This window comes from Panthera onca, chromosome C1, assembly GCF_046562875.1.
Source record: "Panthera onca isolate mPanOnc1 chromosome C1, mPanOnc1 haplotype 2, whole genome shotgun sequence".
In the NCBI taxonomy this organism is placed as follows: domain Eukaryota; kingdom Metazoa; phylum Chordata; class Mammalia; order Carnivora; family Felidae; genus Panthera; species Panthera onca.
Window position 1 is genome coordinate 166,918,556 of NC_138346.1, and position 20,611 is coordinate 166,939,166.

At 41.6% G+C, this 20,611-nt stretch overlaps 1 protein-coding gene and 1 long non-coding RNA gene across 9 annotated transcripts in view; one reads left to right on the forward strand and one right to left on the reverse strand.

The window, feature by feature from the left end:
- The window catches only part of PDE4B (phosphodiesterase 4B), a 537,685-nt gene that overhangs the window by 87,169 nt on the left and 429,905 nt on the right, over positions 1–20,611 (reverse strand). For 3 of the 4 annotated variants that reach the window (XM_060625541.3, XM_060625542.3, XM_060625543.3), the window contains one exon: positions 18,829–18,881. In XM_060625541.3, the coding sequence (XP_060481524.1) occupies positions 18,829–18,881 (53 nt within the window). Of the gene's footprint in view, positions 1–13,543; positions 13,697–18,828; positions 18,882–20,611 lie in introns of those variants that run through there. The other variant, XM_060625545.3, reaches the window with a different exon arrangement.
- The window catches only part of LOC144617240 (uncharacterized), a 43,202-nt gene continuing 26,408 nt past the window's right edge, over positions 3,818–20,611 (forward strand). Inside the window, exons 1-4 of one of the 5 annotated variants that reach the window (XR_013557561.2) lie at positions 3,834–4,506; positions 18,669–18,739; positions 18,836–19,157; positions 19,343–19,501. This is a non-coding gene — a long non-coding RNA (uncharacterized LOC144617240). Of the gene's footprint in view, positions 4,507–11,867; positions 12,709–16,420; positions 16,489–18,668; positions 18,740–18,835; positions 19,502–20,611 lie in introns of those variants that run through there. The other 4 variants (XR_013557563.1, XR_013557560.2, XR_013557562.1 and 1 more) reach the window with 4 other exon arrangements.

Sequence of the window (20,611 nt, forward strand, 5' to 3'; positions counted from 1 at the left end):
CGTCACCCTAAATCAGCTTAAAAACATTTTCATCACTCCAGTATGATCCTTCATGTACCTTTACTATTAAGCCTGTCTCCAGCCTCTACCCCACTTTTTGTCTTTATATCTCTGCTTTTCCTGGATATTTCATGTCAATAAAATACAACTGATGGTATCATATTCTACATGGTATCTCATGTCTGGCTCCTCTCACTGAGAAGAATAGCTTGACATTCATCCGTATCATACGTAGCATGTCTTCTTAGTTTGTTCCTTTTCACTGTTGAATAATATTGCATTGCATGGATATAGCATCTTTTGTCTATCCATTCACCAGGCGATGGACAGCTAGGTTGTTTCCACTTCTTGGCCATTGTATGTTGCCAAGAAAACTTCGGTTCAAGACTTGGTGCCAATATACGTCTTCAGTTTTCTTGTGTTGACACCTAAGAGTGGAGGTGGTGGTAGGCCATATGGTAAACTTGTGTTTAATGTCTTAAGAACTCACAGAATTGTCTGAGGTTTAAACGTTACACAGAAATGGCCTTGCCCAATGCCCTTGGGAAGGATGATCAATGAAAATTGCTGTTGTGGTTGTTGCTGCTACTCTCCTGGGGAAGCTTCTATTTGCTTACTGTGTGGATGAAGAGGCTAAAATAAAGCTCAGAAAGGGTTACCAACTCACTCAAGACCACACAGCGAATTGACGGGCAAACTGGAGTTCTCTTTCATGTTTTCTGACTGCGAGCCTGGAACTGTCTCCTGCCACCATAGCTGATACTATACCGAGTGTATCTTGAGGAGCACAGCTCTACTGATGCACTCCCCTGCGGAACAAATACCGGTGAGTCCTCACTGCACATGAAATAAAATCTTGATTTGTGTATTAGGTATACACAGCCTCCTATTTTCCTACTGATCTTTCCTGCCTAATTTCCCACTACACACCCACTCTATCCTCCCTTCACGAATCCCCCAGGATGACGTTCAATCCAAAAACTCAGCCCACACGTGTTGGGCCCCTCTACCTTTGTTGGAGCATGATGCAAGTTCCTCAATAGTATTTCTCACTTTTGCCTTATGAACTCTTACCTATCCTTCATGACAGAGTTCAAGCCATCCCTCCTATACCTTCCTACTTCCTCATCCTACTGACTCTGGTTAAAATTAACCTGTATTTTCCTAGTACACTTAGTTATAATAGGTACTCAACGAACACACTGACTTAAGCTGAAATGACTGAAAAAGAGAGGAAAAAACCCCCCAAAACCTCAGCTGTGTAATGAATGACCTAGCTATGAGAAGTACTAATTTTTAAAGAATTCAACAAAAGCTCATTTGTAAAATTCCCATGTATAGCAACACAGTGTTATTTGTTACCTAGGGTGGAATCCTGTTCCTCACCACCTGCCCTCCTCTGTGTATCTAGAGCACTTTATCTGTGCTTTAGCACGAACTTCTTATCACACTGTATTATATACTCACTTATATCTGTCTACCCCAAGACTGTGAGCTCCTCCAGAGAGGAAACTGTGTCTTATCCATTTCTGTATACGCATTGCCCAGCACAGTGCCTGATTCATGCAATGGTGAGTACACACTCGGTGCTGAATGAATGAACGAGAGGGTTAGTGAATGAGAGAATAAGCTGCCATCTCTGTCTGACACAGATAACCCATTAAAAGTAGGTAATACTCTTTTGTCTGACATCAGAGTTCTAAAAGAGGCTTCTTCTTTAAAAAAGATTCTAATCGTCCCATTGGCCTACTATTAATTCCACTTCCTCCAGATGGCTCACCTGAATAAGTCAATTAAGTATATATGTAGAACATTTTCTTCCCAGTTCCTTCCTTTAACTCTTTCTAAGCAAAGGCCACCCACAAAAAAGAGGAATGAAGAGAAATATTTTGCAAATTATCTAAGCTCTAAAACCTGGTGACTTCTCCTAAGTACGTTGTCAGACTCTAACAAGGATCCAAAAGAGGGCTTTGCACATAGTATAGGTACTGTAACTAGTTGAATAATTGGATCCAATAAACATTTATCACATGTCAGTAAACAAGACCCTGTTGGAACCTTCTAAGACTCCTGGCATAAAGGAGCTAATAAACCTATACAGTTGTAACAATAACAACAACTATGTATTCAGTCATTCCTCTATGACTGGCACTATTTCAAGTGTTCCATATGAAACAACTCGTTTAATTTTCATAATAACTCTAAGAGTAAGGTATTTAAGATGAGACAATGAGGACGAAGAACCTGAGGTTTACAGAAGGGTTAAGAAATAATTAGCCTAATAAGTAGTAGAACTGGGACCCAGGCAGTCTGGCCCCAGAAAGTCGCCACGAGAATGCTTCTAAGCTGAGATGAGGGGTTATGTCCCCTTTATTTCTGTTTCCCCAGCACTCATAACCACTCAATGACTATGTGCTATTGCACCGTGCCAACCACAATGCTGACAGGGATTAGGACAAACATAAAGGTACGCAGTGTTATGCAAGAATAATATGGCCTAATGTCAGGGTAGGGAGAGGTGGAAGAGGCACAGGTTTGGGTGCCAGACCAGAGAACTGGACTTGAACTCCAGATTCCCCAGTAACTAGCATAGGGGCTATTTCTTCTCTGACAAAAAATTATCCACCCCAACACCCACACACTACCATTTCTGGGCCAAGGGCCATTTTAGAAATTTGAAGGGTCTGTAAGATTGGACTCTAGACTCAAAGATTCAAAGTAATTCAAAATAAAGATGACTAAGTCTGAGGTTAAAAGATTTACCCCAGGTCACACATCTGGTTGGTACTGGTACTAAAATTTAGTTTCCTGAGTTCCAGCCCAGTGCTCTTTCGTTTAAGTCACAGAGTTTCATTTGAGGTAAGGAAGTTGAACAAAACACCAACAGAAGCAAATTATTCAAAACGGGACTTTCCAGAGCCAGTCTGGAATTGGACAGCTGCCTCCTTGTGTTCAAGAGAGGCACACCCCAGTTTCACCACAGATCTGAAATCTAACTCTCTCTCCTTGTGACGTCAGAGACTAGGGTATCTTTTAAGCAGTGAGTAATGCTCTGGAGATAAGTCTCCCACTGCTCTATGTCCTAAAAATTCTCCCTTGCCTTCTTTCGCTGACCGGATGTCCTACTCAATACCCAAAAGAAATACCTTTCAGTGAAGAGGGCTTATTCCCAGAAGAGAAAAATACACTATATCACCTCCCTGTTGGCTCAGTTATTTCCCTGAAGGGAAACAAGGGCTTGAAGCCCCTTTTCTTCTAAATTCTCTATAGTTCTAGGCTCTGGAGAAAAAGTAGATTAAATGTAGCACAGGAAAAGGAAGGCGTCATCCAGAGAACACAGAGTATGATTGGAGAAGCAGGTGTAAACATCATCTCCAGGGGGTATGTACCTTGAAGACAGGTACCTGTGTTGGCCTCCCCTATAGCACTAGGACTCACTTGATCCCACAGAGGACTAGTGCTAAGTCTCTTTGGAGCCAAACAAGCCAGGGTTCAAATTCTAGCTCTTTCACTTACCACCTGGTGTCTTTATATTAGTAGCTACCCTCATTGGGGATGGTTTCATTGGTTTAAAAAGTGAGATAATAATGGCTTCATTAAGGGTTGCTGATGAAGAAAAGATCTCATACTTAGCAGGGGTTTACTATTACATTAACACTTCTCCCCCATGCTTTGGAGATAAAACAAGTGTTTTAGAGTGAATTCTTTGGAAACAAAGAAAAGACTTTGGGGACAGTATAGCGTTGCAACTGATATGTCAAAGCACTGTTCTATTATATACACTCATAAAACAGGGGAAAGCTCAGAATTGGCTGAGTCTGCCCTTCTTCTGAATAAGAGACTCCCGTGTTAAACTTTCTACACCTATCTAGATGTGCTCTTCCAGAAGGGCACGCAGAAGAAACCAATTCCTAGGGAAACACATTCCATTTTCTGCCAATTTTCTATTGGGCTAAATGGTTCACTGAGGCAAAAACTGCCTCTCCTATAAATTCTACCCACTGTAACCTACCTTCGCCCTTTGCCCTAGCAACACAGAATGGTGAAAAGGGAATGTTTCTCCAACAGTGTTCCCTCTAAAAATTGGAGTGACTCCCCTCCACAGAAACTTGAGGAGTAGGAGGTAATAAGCAATCACACCAACAAAATTAGAAAATGAAATAGGAGAGCACATTCCATCGCTGCAGAGAAAAGAGGAGGGAGAGATAAGTGTTTCTACAACTTGAGTAAACCAGTGACTCAAGACCAGGAGAAAGGCAAGATTTGCGGGAAAAGAACCAGCTGAGGTGCCAGCTCCTTAAATGCCAGAAAGTATCCACAGTCAGTTCAGGTTAGTTATTTGCTGAGAGCAATTCTTTATCAAAAGGTAAATGGGAGTGAAGAGGAAACTGCACCCTGAAGACAGGATCACAGGTCTGAGATGTTCCAGACCAGAGGTGGTTACAGGAGCTACGTGGCTTACGGTTGAAGTACCCGGGGATCCCACCAAGATGCAGAAATACAGAGGTGAGAGAAGAAGCTTGGAACTGTGGCAAACACAGGGCTATGTGGTCTGCACAGGGGCTGGAAGCCTCATGCCTGAAGGTGTGCTTTCTCAGTGACAGGGGCACAAGATGCAGAGACAGCAAGGGCAGAAGGAGGTTTTGGAATTCATGTTTGAGAGAGCAGGTGTCTCAAGGGTGACCTGGAGACTGGGGCTGACATTCCAATTTCTTAATTGTGGAAGAGGCTATGAATGTTTCAGGCCCCCTTCTGTGGAAACAAGTAGTCTACACAAAGAGGACTCCCACTTCACTCTGAGATATTTCCGTCCAAATTAACCTCTTTTTGAGATATTTCTCCCAATTGGGTTTACCATAACAGGTTGTGGTCTCCAGACATGGGGCACAGAATGACTGGCATTCTTGTGGAGCTGAAGTCCAAGATTTTCTTTTCTCTCACAGCTGTTCAGTAGAGCGAATGGCGAGACATTATGTGGAGCCTCTGCGGTGGCACCAACATTTAGTAGGTGTGTCGTCACTGCTGGGGGCTGTCGGGGTGTTCAAAATACAAACACTGTGCACTTGTGGTCTTTCAAACTGTCACATGGTTTTCGAAACAATTCTGTGAACTGGGAGGAATGGTTACCTTACCGTGTTTTGAAGTGAAGTATCAACTAGTCAGAAGGAATATAAAGATTTTTAGTTTCCTGAATCTTATTTTTTTTTTATTTGCATAGAGTTGGGCATGATTCTGGTCTGATACCCAGGATAGGCTTCTTTATTTGCTGGTTGCTCCTTTTTGAGGATTTATGTGTCAACTTGGCTAGCCAATAGTACCTGGCATTGAAACAATACTGATCTAGGTGTTGTGAAGATATTTGGTAGATGTGGGTCTGATCTACAATCAGTGGATTTTAAGTAAAAGTGGTTACCTTTGGGGCGCCCGGGTGGCTCGGTCGGTTAAGCGTCCGACTTCGGCTCAGGTCATGATCTCACGGTCCGTGAGTTCGAGCCCCGCATTGGGCTCTGTGCTGACCTCTCAGGGCCTGGAGCCTGTTTCAGATTCTGTGTCTCCCTCTCTCTCTGCCCCTCCCCTGTTCATGCTCTGTCTCTCTCTGTCTCAAAAATAAATAAACGTTAAAAAAAATTTAAAAAAAAAAGAGAAAAAAAAAAGTGGTTACCTTTGATAATGTTGGTGGGACTCACCCAATCAGCTGAAGTTCTAAGAGCAAAACAGGTTTCTCAGAAAAGAACAGATTCTGCCTCAAGACTGCAGAATTAACTCCTGCTTGGGTTTCCATTCTGCTCTATGGAATTCAAATTAGCCAGCCCCCACAACCACAAGGGCCAAATCCTTGTGTGTGTGTGTGTGTGTGTGTGTGTGTGTGTGTGTGTGTGTGTGTGTGTATTCTCATACCGGTTCTGTTTCTTTGGAGAATCGTGAGTGATATGGTCAATATCTTTAGGTAGCTTTTTGTCTATAATCTTATTTCCATATGGTGCAAACTCAGGATCAGATTCTGAGTTTTAGTCAAGTTAGTACTTCCCTTCCCCTCCTACTTGGTAGCAGGCCACAACACAAATGTTTTCACTTAAGGAATACAAAAAAGCCTGAACAAATGGATGAACATATGCCGATGGCATAAAGAACTATGACGCCTTTAAAAATCAATGCAGGACATGCATATTCCAATACAATACATAGAGAGTGGGCAATTACTACAAAAGGCAAGACTAATTGTAGGAGGCTTTCCATAAGTAAGTTTTTGAGTCAGATTAAGAGGCCTACAGAGAAGGTGGTTTGGAAGTGTGAGGGGCATGGAGCAAACAGAAAATCAGAGGGAAGCCTAGAAATGATCTGCAGGTAAAGAGAGATAGACTGCTTAAATTTGCAATAAGAGATGAAGAAATAATGGAAAACACTACATAATGGAAAATGGCACACTACAGATCTGAAGGATCACTGTTTGTCAGGACAGGTACTCTCCTTGGAGATGTAGAGCGGTTTTCGCCACTGAATGTCCAAGACTTCCCAGCTGTACAAACCCACAAGAAGTCTCTCCCAAGGCTATGCATCACACTGAAGGTGTAGGTTTGCTTCAAGGAACTGAGCCTCTGTTAACAGTGCAGGGACGAAAAGGAAGTCACAGGGTTGTGCTCTTGGTCAGAGGGACTGTCCTCCAAAGCCCACAAATGGAGAACTCTGGAGGTTTCACCTTTGCTTTCCAGAGAGATAGTCATGTAGCCTAAGAGAATGCAACCCAATTTTCTTTGTGTGCAGATGGCAATCCAGATAGGCAACAGAGATCTTGAACCATAGTTTTGTCCCAAGGACGTTGATTCAAGTTCCCCAAAGCTGGACAACCGGGCAGCTGCAGTCATTCAGTTTCTCTAACCCCATAAGCAAATTCCTCCTTATCAGATCTACCCCTGACTCAAGGAAGTCCATTTTTCCATGATTAGGTCAGCAATATTTCTCTTCTTCTTCTTTTTTTTTTTCTCCACACATTGCTAATATATATTTTTATTCAGCATTTATTTTGTTTAACAAAGTTATTGAAATGAACATCAACCTGTACATTTCATATACCACAGAGGTGTTTCTTTGGGAAATTGCTATAGATATAGTAGTATGATTACTACATCACTGGAGGTTGAATATTATTTTTTTTCTTTTTTTAAGTTTAATTTAATTTTTTTTTTTTAATTTACATCCAAATTAGTTAGCATATAGTGCAACAATGATTTCAGGAGTAGATTCCTTACCCATTTAGCCCATCCCCCCTCCCACAACCCCTCCTGTAACCCTCAGTTTGTTCTCTATATTTATGAGTCTCTTCTGTTTTGTCCCCCTCCCTGTCCCCATATTATTTTTGTTTCCCTTCCCTTATGTTCATCTGTTTTGTCTCTTAAACTATTCATATAAGTGAAGTCATATGATTTGTGTCTTTCTCTGACTAATTTCACTTAACATAATACCCTCCAGTTCCATCCACATAGTTGCAAATGGCAAGATTTCATTCTTTTGGGTTGCCAAGTAATACTCCATTGTATATATATATACCACATCTTCTTTATCCATTCATCCATTGGTGGACATTTGGGCTCTTTCCGTACTTTGGCTATTGTTGATAGTGCTACTATAAGCATGGGGGTGCATGTGTCCCTTCGAAACAGCACACCTGTATCCCTTGGATAAATGCCTAGTAGTGCAATTTCTGGGTCGTAGGGTAGTTCTATTTCTAGTTTTTTGAGGAACCTCCATACTGTTTTCCAGAGTGGCTGCACCAGCTTGCATTCCCATCTCTTCTTTTACTTACAGTGCATTGTACTACCTCTCTTTCATTGTTCACTCTTTTCAATGATGTTTTTCAATAAATATTTTTTCAGCACCTGCCCTGTGCCAGGCACTGAGTACACAATCTAAAGGTGTAAGTAATCAAGAAAACAGGCAGTTACAATACATTAAAAATATCAATATTTATTTAATACTTTCTGTGTGCCGCATTGTGCTAAATCCTTTACATATGTTAATTTAGCTCCCACAATAATTTTTGCTGAAGGTCCTATTGTTGTCCTCATTGTACATAGGAGGAAATAAAGGCTCAGAGATGTTGAATTACTTGTCTATACTCGTACAGAAAGGAACAGAACCACAATTAAACTCAGCCAATCTGGATCCGGAGCTTGCCTGCCTAGCCATGAAGGTAGATGGAAGGGGCAGGTGCTGAGGAAGGCACCAGAGAAAGCACACCTACTGGGGGGGCACACAGGGGGTACCAGCAACCCAGATTTGCAGCTCAGGGAAAAGTGCTGTGTTTGAAATTCAAATCAGATCATGTCAATCTTTTTAAAATTCCTTAACGGCACCCCATGTAATTTAGTATAAGATCTACACATTTCACTGTGGCCTACAAATGCTCTGCTCGACTGGCCTCTCTCAGCTTCTTTGGTCTTGACCCTCACTGCCACCCTGTCGATCCAGATCTCAGTCTATAGCACCTTTGAGGTATTAGTTACTGTCTCTGCCCACCCAGCTCCTGCTCAATGTGTAGGTCTCAAGTTCAAGATTATTCACAAAGGCCTTCCCTGTTTCCTAATTTACATTAATCCCAATAACTAGTGATAATAATAATTAGAGCAAACATTAACTAATACTGGATGCCAGACAGTATTCTAAATGCTTTACATATAATAGCTTATTTAGATACTACAACAATCCTAATGGTAGGTAGTAGTATTATTCCCATTTTTACAGGTGAGACAATATTATAGTATTCTGTACTTTTCTTCACTATAGTGATCAAACATGTAATCATGTGTTTATTTAATTAATATTTCCTGGGCTGTAAGGTCCACAAGGTCAGGCTCTAAATTCATTCTCTTCCCCATTACTATATCTCCAGGGTCTAACACGATGTTTCTTATACGGTAGGCATCTGATAAACATTTACAAAATAAATTAATAAATGAATAATGGACATGTATGAGACATTTCTCTCAAGATTTGCACATTTTTTATTACAATAAAACGGATAGATAACAAAGGAATTAAAGAAGATTATTTCATAGTAATTATTAAAGCTGTAGATAGTTCAGTATATTTGTTTGCTCTCTTGTTGTGAAATCCTCACCAGCCCCCTTTCCGTCAGTTACAACTTCCGAGGTTGACAATGGGGTGGGGGCAGGGACAGCGTGGTCTAGACTAGAGGAAAGAGCATGTGTTTTCAAGAAATACAGATCTAGGTTTCAGTTCCGATTTTGTCACTGACTAACTATGTGGTCTTGAGTAGACCCCATGTATTATTCCCTGAGCCTCCTTTTCTAAACCTGTAAAATCAGACAATAATCTGCAGAACACTTCACTTCTGAGAATTAGGTAAGATAATGTACGCAGAGGGCCTAGCCCAGTGCCTGGCACATAAGAGGAGTTGAATAACTGCTAGCTCTTTTCCTCTCCTGCCATCAGAGGCAGGCAGGTGGGATTTGAAAATTATACAGTTTGCTAGGCAGGTAGTATTAACCAGACTACACTCTGGAAATTTGAAGTCAAAGCATAGCTGAGGGCATAGGGGCAACACTGCATTATCTGACCTGGCTGCCTCCATGGATAATCGTGATGGCCCCAACTCACACCATGGACACAGCCAAAGAGGAGGTAGGAAAAGTATACAAAACTCCGAGGGGTGACTTTTGGTACTTGTCAACAGCTCCGGTTGGGAGCAAGTCAAGACAATAAACTAAGAAAAAAGATCCAGTGAGTTCTCTCGCCTGTTCTCTGTTTCAGGGGGACAGTCCCTGCTTTGTTTCTCTTCTCTTGGGTGAAAGACTTCCCTGAAATGCTCCTGGATTCCGAGAATAGCGCTAAAGGCAACTCCATAAAGTGCTGGCCAGCGGATGATCAGAAGCAAGCAAGCAGAATTCACCCTGCCCCCAGGATCATGTGGTCTTGAGGATGCAGGCCGGAGAAAACAGAGAAGTTAGAAGATCCTCTTCCTGCCTCCTTTGTTTCCCAACATCCATGTTCATTCTGCTCTAGGCCAACCCTGACCTCCTTCTTACCTACCTCCTCCCACCCCCGGTAAAGAGAAGAGAAAGGGGTATAGGGGGTACGAGGGGGTCTTCCCATTCTCAGAAGTAACTGAGACAGGGCAGAAGAGTCTTTCCAAAAAGAGTCAAAGCCCTCCCCTAGCTGGACTCTGCCAGGAGGTTTAGTTTTCTCGCCAAAGGGAAGCTCCTGTTGGTGTTCTCTGCTGAACGCCCTGGGCTGAAAAGCCTGTGCCTGTCCAGGTGTGCACCAAGCCCTGAATATTGTATTTAAATACAACTGTAATGAGTGTACAGCTGCAATTAATCGATCTTACAAAGTGAAGTCCTCTCCGGCTTCATTTTAGCAAGAGAAAAGTCTCAGTTAGCTAAGATCCAGTTTATCAGAATCCCAGCTGACCATTCTCTGCAATCTGTTAAGAGAAAGAGCCACTCTCGTATAGTGGCTACCTTCGGCTCCAAATCTATTTCCATATTAGCAGGTTTTTATGGTTTTAAGGGAAACAAATCTTAAACTTCAAAGAAAGCTTGCTTCTAGACTGTATTCCTATAGGAAGGAAGTAGATCGGAACCTTTGAGACAGATCTGAACAAGGCTTTCTGTTTTGGTTCCCTACTTAGGCCAGCAGGCCTGGCCTCTTAGCTGTGACATGCTGACGGCCTGCTATGTGCTCAGTGCTATGGGAAACATGTTGCATTAACATGTTTAATAAAATGATACTACTATTGACACTTGTCAGGAGCTATTCTAAGTGCTTTTTGTATGTTTACACGTTTAATCGTTACAACCAACATACAAGGTATGTAAAATTTCCATCCCAGTTTTGGAGACGGGGCGATTGGGACATGGAGAGGTTAAGTAATTGGTCCCAAGGTCACACACTAATGCAGCTGGGATTCGCAAGGGGCAGCTTGGTTCTGGAGTCTTCACTTTTAACCACTACACACATAGCTTTTGTCATTTAGCCCTCATAGCAATCTTACAAGATAGAATATTAAAATACCCACTTTCCAGACAAGAATGCTGAGTCTTAGAGAAATAATCTGTCTAAAGTATTGACCCAGGGATTCCCAGCCCAATTCAATTCAATATACTAATTGAATACCTGCTTTGTGCCAGGCACTGTGCTAGGCACCAAGGGTATACAACACAGAGTCACAGGCCAGTCACATTTAGTTGTTTTTTTAAATTGTATTTAACCCTGCCACTTCTTCCTGAAGTAATGGATAATAAAGAGCTTACTTTAAGGGGAGAAAAGTCACACGTAGTCAAGATTAGTCAGGAATGTCAGCATTGTGTAAATGCCCAAGAGCTAGAAGATATTTAGACAAGCCAAATATGAGATTTCTAGTCCTTTCTGATTCAGGCATGAGCATATACTCATTCGTATTTGTTTAGTCCATAAATATTTATTGAGCATTTACTATGTTCTGGGTCACATTTTATAAGTTGGGGATATATAAAAAAAAAAAGGTTAGTACTTGAACTTGGGACAGTCTTAGTTTAAAAGGGAATCAAATCAAATAAATAAATACAGCAGAATATGACATGAACAGCAAATGAGATTTTGAGATAATAATTAAGATAATAAGTGAGAGTAATTTTGGATGAGTTGCAGGGAGCACATACAGAAGATGGTACATATGCTGAATCTTGAAGGAAAGAGGATGTACTTTCCAGATGGAAATGGGTAAAAGAATTAGTATTTACTAAGCATGTACTATACAACAGGGTCTGGTTTGAGACTATGTATTTAGTTTAATCCTGACTCCAGAATCCAAGAATCAGCGAGTGGAAAGAAGTTGTTCACCTGACAATGTAAGAGTATCCCTGAGCTGAATATGTGAGTAATATTTTTGGGAAAAGGCAGCCCAGACAGAAGGAGTGTATGTACAAAGGTAGAAAGGCAAGAAGAGCCTGGCATATTTGAAGGATAGTATGTTCAGGGCACCTCAGCCATCAACTGTGCATGAGGGCAGGGGTTAAAGTAAAAGATGAGGACAGAGAAGGAATTAGGAGCAAATTATGGAGGAATTGGTAAGAAGCGGGGATCCACTTGAAGGCAAAGCATAGCCAACTAAGGAAATAATTTAAGACTGGTTTTAGAAGAATAGTTCTAGTACCAGAATGGAGGGTGGGTTGCAGTGAGGGGAAAGAGTGAGGGGAAGGACTGAGGACAATAAACTAAGTGGGAGGACCGCCATCGTGGTTTAGGTATGGGAGGATGAAGCACTGAACTAAGGAAGAGGGGGGTGGGGAAGAAAGGAGGGGGCATGATTACAGAAAAGGCTGCAAGAAGTGGCTGTCTGAGGTGAAGACAGAGATAAAGGATAGATGGTGAAGCCACTATTCAAAGCCAGGAATAGAGAATAAGGAGCAATGGTGGAGGGGGGATGGAGCTGGGCCTCCCGATTTACCTCCCAAGTTACCAGGAGTGGTCAGATGTCTGGCATTTAGATGCATACTAACTGATAAGCAAGTAGGGCAGTGCTGGAGTAAGGAAGCATGGGGGGGGTGGTGGGTTGTGAGGGAGACAGGTGCTAAAGCCAACATGATGGATTCAGAGGACCAGACCTGAAGAAAGCTGTCTGCTCTACGTGGCTCCCTGACTCTGAGCCTATGAGGCAGAAGAGTCCAGGTGTGAGGTGAATCTTTGGCTCTGACAACCGGGACTGTCCAGGTAAATAGAGCTGTCAAAAATACCCAGAAGGAGACAGATGTTTCCTGAAGGGCTCTCTCCCACACGCCTGGGAGCTGCATGACCAGGCTTGAGGTAGGCAGCAGCTGGGGTTTGGGAGGACACAGGCACGTGGGCAGCCTCCTGTCTCCTGCGGCGGCTCTGCAGATGAGGCAGCTGAGAGAAGTGAATCTTTCATCCTAGCCTCCTCCTCCACCCTTTGCTCAGGAGCCCCAGCCCGCAGCACGGTGCAGGCTGCATAAAGGTTGATTCATAAATGGACGGCTGTAGCTAGAAGCCGCAAAGAAGTGGCAGAGAGGACAAAACTGAGCGTGCGTGTATATGTGTGTGTGTTCAGAGGAAACTGTTTATTCAGGGAACTATATATCAGACCCAGCCTTACTGGTGGACAATAGTGGTTTGCCCGGACAATTTATGCCACCAAATAAACACCAAGATGGGCTGTGTACAGCTAAAGGTGAGACATGTTTGCAAAAGTTGCGTGCCACCCTTTATTTACGGTCTCAATTACAGGAGATGCTTTCGCACACAAAACACGGAGGCCACAATATCTGGGCATCGCCTGAGCCTACTGTAACCAAAGAGAAAGAAAGGCCGGAACTAAAATGGAAAAGAAAAAAATAAACTGTGTTTGGAGATAGGTCTGCTACAGTATAAACTTTTCCCTTTCTCTGGCTTACTGCTATAGCAAAACCTGATGGTTGTCTTTGTAAAAAACGTGTCTGTATCTAGGTCCCTGGCAGTGATTTGCCTCTGGGAGGGCCAGCAATCTATTTAATGACTCCATTGACGTCAATAGCATAACTGAAATACTTACTAACATGCATGATTCCAACTTTCAGGGGTGGGTGGGTGGATGGTGTTTCTCAGCAGTACAAAAACATGAAGTGGAGTCATCCCGGAACGAACTCAAGTCTTTAGGCCGCAAGTGAGAGATTAGATGTTGGAGGTTTCATTGGTTCCATTTAATACGAAGTAATGGTCACACTAAATTTAGAAATTAATTTTCAACTGGTGAAATAGCCATTAATGGGCAGGGCTTTATTTTTGGCAATGTTTGCTCAAGGGTAACATTTTAACTCTTCACACTTTAGTTGACTTGTCAATGTTTTTGCAACTACCCACACTTAATTTTAGACATATATGAAATAATTGCAGATCAATATAAATAGCTCAATGTTGATGCTCTGGGGGTAAATGTTCAGAAGAGGACTATTTTAGACAAAAGCAGTTCTTATAAAACAACCATCTGGGGAATTATTCCCAGAATTACTGGGGCTTTTCTAGTGCATTTGCCCTATCACTTTGTATGCAGGCTGCTTAAACACTCCAGGTGAGTCATTAAGGCAATTATCCCAATAATTCAGGCCACAGGAGAATCAGAACACTAATGAAAAAATTATCTGACATTTCTATTTTTTTCTTTTTCTTTTCCTTTCTTTTTTTCTCTTCTCCTTTTCTCTTTCTCTCTCTCTCCCTCTCTCTCTCTTTTTTTTTTTTTTTTTTTTTTTTTGTTATCCGCCCTCCTCCCCCAATCTCTCCTTTATCACGTGTGGCCACAGCCTTTGGTAACACAATTGATTTTATTCGTATTTGTCCCTAAGTGTTGTAATCCTGTTCCAGAGTTCTTGCTTAATGTAGAAACCAAGCAAATGTCCTGCTTATGCCAGGCTTCATTTCCAGTCATCTGACACAGGCCGGCTCTCAGGCCACTGCTGTGGTTCTCAGAGAGAGAGCCCTTTACTCGAGCACACACAGTTGGTCTCTCATCCTAAGCCCTGGCAGCCCTGGCAAAGAATGAGAACTCAATCAATGTCATGACTTTTTGAAATTCTTAGAATCCAAGACAACTCTCTGAGCCCCTTGTCCACTCCTCAAGCAGACCCTGCATCTGGCACACCCCCATGAACCTTCCGGGGGATATTTACAACCAAGCACAGATATGGGAGGAACTCATACTGAGAAATAGGCTTCTTAGCAGAAGTACCCTTCTTCTGTTTTATCAACTGGTAAAGACTCATTTCCTCCCCCAGAATGGCCTGGACACATAATAGAAGAAAGGGATTCCCATGAGCACTGAAAAAAATTAATTAAGTCTGTTTTTCACTTAGGCCAACCTATTTCAGACATACCAGAAAGTCCTGTAATATCACATCTTATTTCTCCACATACAGGCATTTCTTGAAAAACATCTAATTGGCTGGTGTTGAAAACCACCATCAACCAGGGCTATGGAGACCCAGGCTGGGAAAGGCTCTGGGTCTGCAGCAGTCTGGCTTGAAGTCCTCAGGCAATTTTCTAGTCATGCTGTCATTTCCAAAGACCCATGGGTCTGGGGGGGGGTTGTTCTTCATATCATCCGATCTATTATATTGGCAATGCTCTTACTCAACATGTTTATTGCTAAATTTTAGAAGATTAATATAGAATATCCCACCTTACACATCAATTTGACTGCTAAAATGTTGTATATATGATATATATTAAAGGTCAAGTCACATTTATATGAATCGGAGGTGCTGGCCATTAAAAGGAATACTTGCCTAATCCTTTTATAAAGCAAAGAGTCATTTGGTAAAGGCAGTGAACACTTGATGATTTATCCTTTCAGGGAATTCTTTCCACGACATATCTGTACTCACTATTGAAATGCATGCAAAGCCAAGGGATAGGATGGTTGGAAAAAGTGAGACAATTATCCTACACACACATGCACACACACAGTCACCCACCCACTCATGCACATGCATACACACATACACACACACACACACACACACACACTGATTTTCCTCAATTATCTGATTTTTTCAGTTGAAATAGTTTTGAGGCCTGAAATCCTGAAAATTACTTCCAGTTTCCATGTTGAATGTGTACAGATGATAGAACCCTGCTTTGTTTTGGAGTGCTCTTTCTTCTATTTTTTCTCCCTTTCTGTTCCAATCCTCATGCATCATGTAGAAAAGCCTAGAATTTCTGCTTGTGAAAAAGTAAAACATGATAAAAATTAAGATGTTTGCCTGACTTTATAGCATTAGCATTTTCAACACCCCCAGCAGGATTTAGTGCATCTTTCTCCTTAAATCGGGAGTATATCATTTCTATGCTACTATACTTTCTGGATTTTAAATTCTCAATACTTTACCAAATGCCAACTTTTTGTATTTAACTCTTTTTGTCAAAACCTGTATGACCACACAAATATATATGTACATATATATACTGTTACAAAGTGTGTTTCAAAACCTTTTTAATTCCAGTGGAATAACTGATGTTTTTTAATAGTAAAAAAAAAAAAAAAAAACCACAGTTAAATATTTTTCATACTCATAGAGATGAAAATATTGATTCATAACTAAAATTTAATTTATGAACATTTTTTCTTAAAGTAAACCCCACATACTTATGCAATACTGACCACATCAAGATTTACTGTCTTCCTAGTAGGTGAAAATAGCTATGTTAATGAGTTTTGAACAATCAGGGGATGAATAAGGCACAGCGCCTGACTTCAAAGTGCTCCATTGCAGGAGATCCATAAGCCATGAATTAGAACACAATCTAGAATGGAATTGTTGCCATAGTGCAAAAAAAAAATAAATAAATAAATAATAAAAAAATAAAAAAAAATAAAAAAAATTAAAAAAGGAGCAATTACACTGATTTAAAAAAAAATATTGGGATGTCTTTGCAGAGGAGGGAAATTCGTGTTGCACCATGAGAACTGAAAAGAATGACCTTGTTTCGACAGTGAAAATAAAGGTATAGAAGACTAAGTGATTTGCTTTTATGTCCCCCATGAATAATTTCAGTCAGTGATCAATTTGTAAGACCCAATGCACCAATTTAGCCACGAGTCCTGACAATTGTCTTTTTGAAATGAATTGCATTTCCTTCATTTAGATGCATGGAAAAAAAAAAAAACCTCTTAAAAGTATTTGGCTTTTTCTCTTTCTCTCTCTGTCTCTTTCTCTCTCTCTCTCTTATACCTTGCTCTTTGTACAAGAATAGTCAGGATTTCCTAACAAATTAGATTGCTGCTAAATCTGTTTAAATGATCGTGGGTTTCTTGTATCTTTTATCTTAGATCTCAATTGAAATACATGAGCCCAACTTGAGTTGATGATAAATGAAAACCTGATCTTATTATCATGAAAAATCATCTTTGAAAGCACTGCTTCAGCCTTCAATGCGGTTTGCTTGGAGCCACTTACTTTTCATTCCCTTTTAAACTTTCTATTTAAACACACCTCTTTGTCACATGCTGATAAATATTAAAATACCAGGAAAAATCTGCCTGACTTATTTAAGCTGATAATAAGAACAAAACACAGGATGTGTGTATCCTCCTTCCTCTTCTGACTGGGCTTAAGCGTTAAGGAGATTTTGAAACCTATAATTACGTAATAATTGGTATCGCTACATTCTCTTCCCGATGAAAAGCCAGAATTTTTGTAGTTTGCCACAAAGACAGACAAAAACAAATTGCCTAAGTGGTATTGTTATTTCTTTGCTCCATTGTTTTAAAGAATTTAGCCAAAGAATCTCTAGTTGCCGAGCTGTAGTCACTGTGCCAAAAATCACAAAATGATCTTTCCAGCAACATCTCTAGCTAATGAGCTAATTTATAGAGCCATAAATATCACAGATTCTCTGAATGTGTGTCAGTATTTATTACAAAAAAAAAAGAAAACAGTTTAAATATTCGAATTGCTGTCAAAGGCTTTGGAGCGAATTTGGCGAACAGAAATGCGAGCAAAGGTGTCTCACTGGTAGGCTAATATGATGAAATGATAAAGGAGTTTCAAAACCACCTCCTTTGATCACTGACTACGTAACACCAGTTATATGGTAAAACCCTCTATGGAGTTTCCTTTTATCAAACTTCTAAAGGAAACGGTACATCAGCACAGCAGGTTTTTGAAGCCCCTGGACAGAGCACTATTTTCTTCTCTCCATTTCATACCATGGGGGTCTAGAGGCAAATTTACTTTTACTTAATATCTTCCTTTCACTTTTATTCTTGTTCTCAGTCTTTTTCTAATAAAAATAGGTTTAAAGGTGTGTACTATAAATACTTCAGAAGCCAAGGAGTCAATGGAACCTATGTTTTTGTTCCTTTCTTTAGAAGGTGGGCTTCTGTATTATGTCCGTTATTCACGTGGCTGTGATGCCAGCCAGAGAACACTACATGCAAGGAAGGAAGATGGTTAAGTATAAAGCAAAGGGAATACTGAAGCTGGAAACAGAGAAGTGTACCAGGCAGTGCTGTTTGGTGTCAGGCAATCTCAATAGAGCTCAACTTATTCGTTTCTCCTGTGGTTTTTACTCAGGCCTACCGCTACGCTAGTGGGGGTAGATTCAAGGGGGAAACTCCATTTTGGACTTGGAAACAATGCCACATAACAGGTTGCATCTTTTGTCACATACAGTTTATGTTCAATCCATCTCCCTGGTGTTCCTTCAGGGTAGCCCCTCCCCTACATAGCTTTCAACTCTGCATGTAAAGCATATGCACAGCACTGAAAGATGAGAGGTTAGGTTTCTTAAACACACACACACACACACACACACACACACACACACATATCTGAGGAACAAAGTTGGATGACCTCCAAGGGAAATGATTTGTGACCTGGAACAGCCTTTTGTTTCACACCTGGAAAGGATGTAGACTCAAGTGGGACCTATAGTTGACGCTAAGAGGAAAACCACTAATATGCTCTGTGGGGCCAACCAGGGGGCCCCTGACGGTCTTTGAAGTTAGCTCTCCTGAGCACACCGGGGCCAGCAAGCTGAGGTCACTTTGCAGTGTCAATCCAGCTCTGCCTTCTGTCTCTCTCCTGGGGTGCAGCAATACCACACATCCATCGCACCCTGAAAACCTAGGCCTGCACATGATGGGACAATTGTTTAATACTGCTTTTCATTTGGTTTTACAGGGAAAGAAGTAAAACTCTACTATGTCTTTGAAAAAAGTCATCGAGAGACTTTGGAGGACCCTGATATGCAAGTAAGTGCCATCATTCTAAAACAGCTGCTGAACAAATGACACGTGTTATGATTCTGAAACACGGACTTAGGCCTCATGACGGTGCTTACCTTGCAGGTTTACTCTGGAGACAGGTGGCTGACTAGCAGCAGCTGGGGACCTCCTGTGGAGACAGAAAAGAAGGCCTGAGTCTTTGTATCACTATCACCCCCATGTTCCCCTCCCCCCCACACCCCCACACCTCACCCCAGCCCATGATCACTGAGGAGTTTCCCAGGTCATAATGAGCTATCAAATGACATCATGCTGTCTCCGGAAGGCAGGCTCCTGTAACACTGGTGGATGACTGCAATCCTCTGACATCCAGATGGCCCGGAATTTCCCCACGCACAGCCTCCTGGATGCTCCAACTCTTCGGGAAGGAAGTCGTTTACTCCAGGTCCCTAACCAGCCCCTCTGTTTTAGGTTTCACAGTTCCAAAAGGCCCTCAGACAATAGGCTTGCTCAGGAATAACACCAAATGTCAGAGTGGATCCCAATTCCTTTGGTAGTGTGGTAGAAAGTTATGCCAGACAAAGGGGTCCTGAGAGACCAATCAGTCTGGGCCTCCCTTTTGCGCTTCAGGAAACTGAGACCCAGAGACGTGAAGTCAGTCGCCAAAAGACACAGAACAGGAATCCAGGTTGCTTAACATAAGGAGTGGTCTTTCACAGAGGAACGGGCATTATTCTACATTGTAACAAGCCTGCTGATATTAAGAGTCCAATAAAAGTAGCAAACAAACTTGTGCTCCAGGAGTACTGGGGCTCCTCCTTTTCTTTTTTGTTTTTCTTCCTTGTTTATTTCTCAACCCTACCGCCCAATTTTGCTGGTCTTACCAACCTTTTCATGCTTTGCAGAACTTCTACCCAGTGCATTACAGAAGAGCCTGCCCAAATAGTATAGAGCAGTAGCCCTCACACTTTAGGGTCATCAGAAATCACCTAGAGGGCTTACCAAGACCCCCACTGAACCCACCCCCCAGGGTCTTTGAGCAAACTGCCCTGGGATGAGCTGGAGAGTGTGCATTTCTAAAAGATCACTCATGGTGCTGATGCTGCCAGTCTGGGGGGCCCATTTTCAGAACTGTTAGAATAGAGGGCTGTCTGGCCCACTAAAGAGCAATAGCATATTAGCAACAAGCAAGGGACTGAGACTCTAGGCCAGTCAGTGGTTCTCAAGCATAGATGAGCAATGTTCTCACTTGGGGAGCTATTAAAAATATGATTCCCTTTCCCATCCCTGGAGAGTCTATTTCAGCATATCTGGGATGAGGCCTGAGAATCTGTATTTTTTACATAAATCTATGAATTCTGATCTACAACCAAGTTTGGGGAAGAAGCCAAATTATAAATGACAGAGAATAGCCTGCAAAGATGTTGTTAAGAAAGGGTCTCTCCACTGGTATGGCCACAAGTTTTCTTTCTAGGTTCTTAAGAGCACCAGATCCATCCGTGATCTATTAGGGGTCATCTAGCTTCCAGGTAGCATACGTGACGTGACAGCTGCAGAGTCTAATGGGAAGGATTCATGTTTACCAAACATTTACTAGCTAGGTCATTCTAGGCAAGGTACTTTTAAACCCTCTGTGTCATTGCCATCCAATGATTACTTTTTTTCGGCTAGACATCATGCTAGGTACTTCTTAGCTTCCACTGAGAATACAATCATCTCATTTTAAGGATAAGAAAACTGAAGCAGAGTAGTTAAGAGGTTAAGAAATATGCTGGAGCATACATGGTTTGTAATTGACATGGTTGAGATTCAATGCTGTCTTTCTGAATCCAAAGTGCATTCTCTTTCCACTATTTCATCTGCTGATAACACCTGCAGTAATACTGAGGGCTGTTTTTC